Source organism: Condylura cristata, unplaced genomic scaffold (genome assembly GCF_000260355.1).
Source record: "Condylura cristata isolate star-nosed mole 26May11 unplaced genomic scaffold, ConCri1.0 scaffold00015, whole genome shotgun sequence".
Taxonomy (NCBI): Eukaryota; Metazoa; Chordata; class Mammalia; order Eulipotyphla; family Talpidae; genus Condylura; species Condylura cristata.
In genome coordinates, this window is record NW_004567116.1 from 7,109,470 (window position 1) to 7,118,582 (window position 9,113).

The 9,113-nt window shown below is 37.5% G+C and overlaps 2 protein-coding genes across 2 annotated transcripts in view; both read right to left on the minus strand.

Moving 5' to 3' along the window:
• Positions 1-542, minus strand: part of LOC101622739 (olfactory receptor 5L1-like) — a 2,221-nt gene extending 1,679 nt beyond the window's left edge. The window contains exon 1 of the mRNA XM_012725178.1: positions 4-542. Within this exon, the coding sequence (XP_012580632.1) occupies positions 4-542 (539 nt within the window). The remainder of the gene's footprint in view (positions 1-3) is intronic.
• Positions 543-5,680: 5,138 nt separating this feature from the next.
• LOC101622965 (olfactory receptor 5L1-like) lies at positions 5,681-6,616 on the minus strand. The gene has a single exon (XM_004683514.1). The coding sequence runs from the start codon at positions 6,614-6,616 to the stop codon at positions 5,681-5,683; it is 936 nt and encodes a 311-aa protein (XP_004683571.1).
• Positions 6,617-9,113: the final 2,497 nt, after the last annotated feature.

Sequence of the window (9,113 nt, forward strand, 5' to 3'; positions counted from 1 at the left end):
GGTAGATCACAAAAGAAGTGGTTAATTACATTTGACCTATAGGATGGGATCTTAAGAGCTAAACACAAGTGTATCAGAGAACAAATATTCCCATAAAGGTAGCAGCCAGAAGCTAGCCCCACAGAGAGTTTCTGGGACATGGAGACCATGTATAGCAATGGGCTGCAGATGGCCAAGAAGCGGTCATAAGCCATTACGGACAACAGAAAGACCTCAGTGATTGCAAATGTACAAAACAAATAAAATTGCACCATGCATCCCGGGAAGGAGATAGCCTTTTCCTTGCTTAAGATACTAGCCAGCATCTTTGGCACAATTATTGTGGAGTAGCAAAAATCCACAAAGGACAAGTGACTGAGGAAAAAGTACATGGGGGTGTGAAGTCGAGAGCTCACTCGAATTAATGCAATCATGCCCAGATTGCCCAAGACTGTACATCCATAGATGAAAAGGAACAGCAGAGGAAGAAAAACCCTCAACTCAGGTGCATCTGATAATCCAAGGAGAATGAACTCAGTCACAGCAGTACAGTTCTCCTCCATTTCCATCATAAGTCAGGTTTGGTAAATCAAAGGAAGGTGGTTTAAATTCCGTCTGGAAAGAAGAGGAAAAACAACACAGTTATGCTAACTGTAGAAAAATATAAAATTGTGTTTGAAATGCAATTATGAAATAATTAAAATGTTGAACATATCAGTGGATCCTACTGACCAAAATTAATTTAAGTGCCTGTGGAAACCTTCTTGATTTCCCAAATTTTATCCATCACAAAGCACTCAGTGGGTAAATTAAACATAGATGTTTTGAAAGAGTTTGGAATAGATAAGATCATATGCAGGAATGTCACATGGAGAGTTACTCTGAGCCCTGAAAAGGCAATACATTGTCCATATAAGGTAACCACAGTCATGACCTTAACAACATGCGCTAACTTTCTAGTTAGTCTCAATTGTATAAATCCTCAGCAGATCAGGTCCTGTATCACACCTTTCAGGGAAAATGCAAATAATTCCTTTAATATTAATCATTTATATCAACTTCCATTTGAAAATGTGCACAATGAGTATACATATTGAAAACTGTCCTAATTTTCACTCACCAAATCAACAAAGCCAATTGTAATGTTAGTGATTAATAATGTCAATAATGATGCAGAAAGTTTGTGCCAATAATAATGCAGAAAGATACAACTCCTATGTAATTTTTTCTGAAAGAAAAATAGCAACATAGATCTAAGATGTTAACCTTTACAACAGTAAAAGTTGTATGATACTTTTGTGAAGGACTTTATCCTTAGTAAACTTGTATAGCAGTTACTTAACTAAATTGATGAAATTGTGAAGCCAGTGTTTGAGACTTATTTCAGCATTATATCTAATATTTATGTTCTTCATAATGATCTTGGATGATCGTAAGAAACCATTATATTGTAAACCCACAACAAATACAAAAATTTACATCATTTACTAATCAGAAATAGTTCACATTTTCCAATTATCCATGAACTGATGGGATTTTTAATTCAACTCTCAGAATTAAAGCAACACTTATAGAGCTTATACACATTATATACTCTGATAGTAATCAAGTGGAAAATGTGGAAAAGTAGAGGGGTGGGTGTGTGTGTGTGTGTATATGAGAGAGAGAGAGAGAGAGACAGAGCCAGAGCCAGAGAAAAGAGAGAGAAAAAAGACAGAGTATCAAGCATTAAAGACTGTTCTTACATCATTGTTAAAATTTGATACCATAGAGGAAATTGTCCAAATTTTAACTACTTCTAAATACTAAAAGACAAAGGCATTTTAAACAGTAAAGCAAGGGAATATGAATTCTGTAAAAAGCATTCTCTATTTTGAAAACAGATGAGTTAGGCATATCTGAAAATACTTGTTTATTTTGTAGGAAAAATATTCACTTACATTTTTAAGTAACATAAGCCCAGATCTGACTAACCAACCTGAGCAACAAACATCTCTTCTCTGGTGCTGGGATGTGAGGTATGTGCTGATGCTCTCACAGACTAATATTGTGGTGTCAGCTCTTGGGAACTGGGTCCCTCATGTCTCAAATTCATCTTCACTCTCTATGGAATAAAAACACTTTGAAATTAAATAAATACTACATGTGATATAAAACACAAACAATAATTAATCTCTGTGGAATGCACCTTATTTTTAATACCTTGAATCTGTAAAGCAGTTATTTCGAATCAAACATAACTATGTGTACATTTCATTGAACATTATGATACAAGACATTCTGATACCATCTCTGTGAGCCATACCTCATAGTGACTTTCAGAAATAACATGAGTGTTTCTTATGACTGATGTCATTACAAAGTTATCTAAATTTTTGCAGGATACAATGACAATAGCCACGCAAGAATTCTTTCAAATACCAGGGTGAAAATAAACTCAGTGGTCAGAAAACCATAGATGAGTTTGTCTTTATTGGGTACTTGTTATTTTTTAGAATCTAATCTAAACATTACAATATTATACAGTCATCATATTTGATTTTCATAACCAACAGATAAAAATATAATTCTATTTTTTTAAGATTTACTTATTTATGCATACAGAACTGGTTGGTGTACAGGCCAGCGGTCCAGGAGCAGTGAGAGGATTCAGTTGAGACAGAGTGGGCAGAAGAACAGACAGATCTATAAGTTCACTGCTGAGGGGAGCAGGGTGAGATAGGAGAGGTCTGTGGCACCATTTGGATCACCTTGGGGCAAAGGATCGAACTCACACTGAAGCTGCTGTGGTCAACTTGCTGGGCTGCATCCTAACCCATTGTGCCACCAGGGAGGGCCCTATAATTCTATTTTTTAAAGGAATATAGGAACAGGGGTTAATTTTCTGCAGTACAAGATGAGCAAATTAAATAGATGGAGGAGGAGATAAAGAGCAAGCAGCTCAGAATGGATGTTATGACTTGAATTTCTTCCTGCAATTAGTCTCAAAAGCCATTAATTTGATCCCAGTCATTGCCTTTTCTCCTAAGCTATTCAATCTAAGGAAGATGGAGACTTGCTGTGTGAAAATAAAATGATAATAACCCCCAAAGTACAAATGAGTTATTATTATTATTGAACTTAAACTTTATTGATATTAAAAGGGTTTTAAATCATTGTACCTGCCCCAGGGGTTATGGTTCAGATTTCTGCAAAAGTGTACATTCAACACTGCCCACCCTTGGTGCACACCATCTTCCACCATGTTCTACTGGCGCCTTCCATCAAAACTCCCACCCCATAATCCTTCACTATGCTTGCCTCAGTTATACAATCAGATGTTTTTGATTAGGGTCGGTTTGGTTTTGACTGACTCTTTGTATGTTTTCCATATTCCGCATGTACGTGAGGCCATCCTGATTGTCATAAGTGCAAAGGCTACTGCTGACATCTATTTGTAATGCCCCTAGGGAATGAACAAACTGTAAGCACTGGATAGTGTCCCACAGCAAAAAGTATCCAGTGCAAAATATCAGTACTGTTGAGGTTGAGAAGTTCCACTCAACATATAATATTTCTTACACTAAATGTTTTCTTTTTAATTTATTTTCTTCCATGATTCATGCATGGGAACTCTATGTGGCAACTCTGTGCTTGTGTGTTGGCTGCCTAGAGATCTTAGCTATCCTGTGGGTTTAGAAAAGCTTAAAATTTCAATATCTCAATTCTTATGCTCTATAGGGGCAACTATCTTTCCAGAATTGTAACCCCTGTCCTTACACTAGAAGCATGATATCACTGACTTAAAGAAAATTCTACTAGGTGATATGATAACGTATTTCAGTTGTCATTTTCTTAATCATACTAAAGTCTTTTCTATAACATTCTCAGAACTGACAACACCATTCTCCAAAGACTGCATAGTAATTGAATTTGAGAAGATTATTAGGTGAACCAAAATATAAACTGCATGGATATAATTATGATAATAAATTATTAAAATATTCATTGACTTGGATATAAGACCTTTAATCATAAAATTACACACAAGCTAGGACAATATTCTGTGACTGAGACTTCAGTGATATCTTTGAAGTTTTATCTATATCAGCAAGAAAATCAATAACAATATAAACGATTGGGCCTAACACTAAAATACTTATTCACAATGAAAGTTGAGAGGGTTTTAAATGATAATGGTTAGTGATTATAGATGCCTTATTTATTGGTGTAGTCTAGTAACACATGCCTGAAGGTTGTGATAATCTACCTCTCAATCATATATGGCATTGTAAACAAGTGTTGCTTCTATAAAATAAACTAAGCAAACAGTTCATTTCCAAAGAAAAAATTGTTTGGCAGCAACTAAAATCTTTAACATCACATTCGTTCAATGAGAAAAGGTGTCTTTGTCATCTTGTTGTTTCTTGACTTCCTTATTTGTCAGGCTGTAGATAAGGGATTCATCACTGGCATCACCACTGTGTAAAAGAGAGATGATCCTTGTGTGCCTTTCTGAAATTGGGTGCAAAAAAAGATGGTTATATGGAAACGGTGGCAGTGGTCCGGTAGGAGACACGGAGAAGGGTTTGTGGGTGTCCTCCAGCTGCATGACTCCTCAGGGTGGTCACTGAACACATGAGACTTGAGAATGATGGCAGTACCCCCTCAACTACAGGTGCCAGCAGTGACAAGGGGCAACTGACAGAGACAATAGTCGGAGCAAGAGGGGGATCTGGAGAGGAAATCACAGAAGTGATGGATTGTGTGGGCTCCAGAAAGATGATTTAACAGTGGAACTTGGGAACATCGAAGAACATATGCTCCCACTCACAGCCCCACCACTGACGCAGCACAGAGTTTCTGGCCTGGTAACTGTAGAGCAGAGGGTGCAAATGGCCACAAAGTGGTCATAGACCGGAATATCAAGTAGAAGTCAGTCCTTAACCTAAGAGGGGCCAAAGGATAAGAAGTGCACACACTTCTGAGAATTAAATGTTTGTGTTCTGCAGTTGGGCTAGGATTCAGCATTTTATCCACATAGCAAAATTAGCATGAGGTTAAAAGAAGTTAAAAAGGAAAAATGAGAGAAGAGACCTCTTTCACAAATGCCGTAGCTCCCTGTGATGCCCATTCCAAATGCGTGTGTTTGAGACAGACATAAACAGTGCAAGTAGTAAAATACCATATGAGAGAGAAAAGCCATTCAGTGCCACATTTTCTGAAGTTCCAAAAACATCAAGCACTACAACCACAAAAGTAATAAAGAAAACATGAAATTAGCAATAATCTGAAAACAAAAATATTGAAAATGTATATACTATATGGAAATAAAAATTTGAACATGAAAAGCCTGAGAAAGTTTGTTATTCATTGTAAAACAGTAAGAATTCCATTTTGAAGTGGATCAGTTTCCTTAGTGGGCACTGAAAATGTGCTTCACAATATTTCTCATCAAGCTTATGAAGATTTAACAACAAATTCAATATGTTTCTTGATCCCATTCCTTATATGCATTATGAAAGATATGTAGTAAATAAAAGCAAAGAAGTAACCAGCCAATCTGGTATACACTCAATCCTACCCTTGGTTTGCAAAGGAACACATGCAAATGAATCAAAAATGCTCATATTTCCTACTGCTTGGCTATTCTTGCTATTTTAACATGTCACCTCCACCTGTCGCTTCTTTGGGATGTTGTGTTCAGCTGGGAAAATAATCTCTAGGAAACTCTTTTGAAGCTCACCACTTTTTTGAGCGCTTCTTTCACATCCTTGTTCCTCAGACTATAGATCAGGGGGTTCAGCATGGGAATCACTACGGTATAGAACACCGTGGCCACTTTGTCAGTATTGGTAGTGTTGCCAGAACTGGGCCGGCAGTAGATAAAAAGGATTGTACCATGGAAGACAATGATGGCTGTGAGGTGGGAGGCACAGGTGGAAAAGGCTTTGCGCCTTCCCTCTGCAGAGCGCATCCTCAGGATGGTGACGAGAATAAACAGGTAGGAGGTGAGGATGACCACAATGGTGGTCATCTCATTGAATGTGGCCACACTGTATAACAGCAGCTCATTTGTACTGATATCAGAGCAAGCAAGAGATAAGAGAGGGGGGAGATCACAAAAGAAGTGGTTAATCACATTAGACTTGTAGGATGGGATCTTAAGTGCTAAACACAAGTGAATCAGAGAACACACCGTTGCACAGAAGTAGCAACAAGACACAAGCCCCGTGCAGAGGTCCTGGGACATGGCAACTGTATACAACAGCGGGTTGCAGATGGCCACAAAGCGGTCATAGGCCATTACAGCCAGCAAGATTACCTCAGTCACCACGCATGTGCAGAACAAGTAGAATTGCACAGAGCATCCCAGGAAGGAGATGGTCTTGTCTTCGGTTAAGATGTTAGCCAGCATCTTTGGCACTATGACTGTGGAGTAACAGAAATCCACAAAAGACAAGTGGCTGAGGAAAAAGTACATGGGGGTGTGAAGTCGAGAACTGACCCGAATCAGAACAATCATGCCTAGGTTGCCCGAAACTGTGACTCCATAGATGAGCAGAAACACTAAGAAGAACAAAACGCTCAACTCAGGGGCATCCGAGAATCCAAGGAGAATGAACTCGGTCACAGCAGAACAGTTTTCCCTTCCCATAGCTCTGCTTTGCTGGAGCTGGGGAAAAATTTTAATATTTATGCTTCATTACATGATCCTAAATTTAATTTTGATTGTCCACTAAAAAAGAAATGAAAATAAGTCGTTAAGAAATAAAACACTACTTTAGTGAAGTTTAAGAGAAGTTCAGACATTGCCATGCACGTATGCAGAGAGCTTCCAGTTCAGATCTCTGATCATACAACATCACTTCATCCATAAGAACATCCATGATTACACATCCCAGTCCTACACAGTTTAGGGTTTGGCTCTTAATCATTGCAAATAGATTATGAAAGATTGCATTAGAGATTTGTTTTTTGAAATCTGAATTCCTAGGAAATATTTCTTCATTCTTAGTTCTTCATTTGTGACTGTTTCTGTAGGTCATGCAATATTATAATTGATCATTTTCTTTATTCACAAGTGATAACAGTTATTTTGTATTGTATGTTTTTGGTACATGGGCAATTCTTCAAAATAAATATTTTCTGATGAATAAATAAAAAAAAGCACCCTTCTATGTTAATCCACCAATGTTCATTTTTACCAATAAATTTTAAATAGAGTATCTTTTATAATCTATATTATCATCTTGAAAATAAGTTTAGCATAATGACTTCGTTGATTATATTCTTCAATACCAACCATTCATTGTTCAAGTAGCTTATATAAGGATTCAAACTTCCTGTAACTATGACTCGAAGATTTATCATACATTTGACAAATAACTTCACTGATTTTAATTATTTCAATAATTAATCAAAGATGTGAATGTGAAATTAATAACAATAATAATATCTATAACTGTCTATTTGATTCTGAAGATTAATGCATTCCCATTTCTCACTGAGATTATTTCTCAACACACAGAAGGAAAATACTTTCATAAAAGGATGTTCAACCCAAGACATTTCTTAAAGCATTATCCAATTAAGAGATGACTTACGTAGATTTCCTAAAATGTCTAGTTCTACTGCCCTTGAATCAATTTCCTCCTGCTCTTAAATGACTATTAGAAATTATCTTTGTAATAAAAACAATGAACAAGCTTTCAGATCTCTGATAAAATCATTTATATACATTCCCAAAATCCAGAGTGCAGTTCGATTAAGCGAGTTGTGAGACAGTCATTGCTTCCTTTGTCTCTAAAGGTGCTGTGATGGGAAATGTTAGAGACTTTGTTTTTGTCAGTGTGTATCCCCAGGGCCCATGTTCCTTAAGCTTTAAGTTCCCAAAGTAATCATTGATCTCTGTGGGGAATCAATCAGTAAGGTATCAAGAAAACATCACCATCTTGGGATTCCAACATTAATGACTATTTATTATAGGGGAGAAACCCACCCTACGTGGTACATTAGAACAATTCCTTCCAGAGACCCTGATGAATTAGAAATTATTGTATGTTGCACCCCAGCTTTGCTCTACAAATTAGGGGTTACATTGTCACTCCAAAATATTTGAATCGGGCATGTAAAATTTGCTTGCTTTATGCTCAAAAATTCTTCCTGGTGAACATGGCAAATGGGTGAAATTATGAACCTCCTTTACTGAGAAAAAAAATAATTTTCTCTATTTGTAATGATTCCCTATGTGCTAAATATGGTCCTGAATACAATTACTAGTATTTGATCTACATAAAAGATGAGAGCTGTAGCTACACACTTTCAAATGAAGTGACTGAAGCACATACAGGTGTAACTTGCCTACAGCCACACAGAATCACTGGGAAGATGACATCATATGCTGCTTTTGTTTCTGCCCTCTTGACTATGTGGAAGGTATTGGGATGTCTTACTCTTACTTACTGCCACTGGACATTGAATAGGAGGGTGGGGTCACTAGAGGGATCTCTCCCAGGTCTGCTCCTTTTCTAAATTCATAATGGTGCCCTGTAGAATTAAAAATAGTGGGCCTCGCTGTGGTGCAGGGGTTAAGTCAGTGATATCAAGCTATTGCCAGCCACTGCAGCATGAATTTGATTCTTGGCCAAGGAGCTGACCCATATGGCACAGCAGATATCTCCTGATCTGCCTGTTGCTCCCTACAGCAGTGTATTTCAATAGATTTGCCTGTTCTCCAGTGAATCCTTTCAACCCCAACCACTAGCCTACATCCCAGTTCTTATACATATAAAATAAAAGTAAACACTTAAAAAAAAATACTGTCTGTGGCTTGTGCCCTTGGATATAGAGAACATTTTAAAAATTCCATGGAGATATGTGATTACTGTGTTTTGAAATTCTCTTCAGTCTGTAATGACTTTGTAAAGTCAATCCATCACAGAATTGCCTATAGTGAAGTGTTTCCCCCTTTCAATCTCATATTCTTTTTATTTTTAAAAACAAGGATTCCGGCCCTCCCTGGTGGCTCAGAGGGTTAAAGCACTGCACTAAGAAGCTAAAGCCACTGCCACATGAGTTCGATTCCCACCTACCCTGGAGGTGACCACATGGCATGGCAGACCTCTCCTGACCCGCCTGCTGCTCCCCTCAGC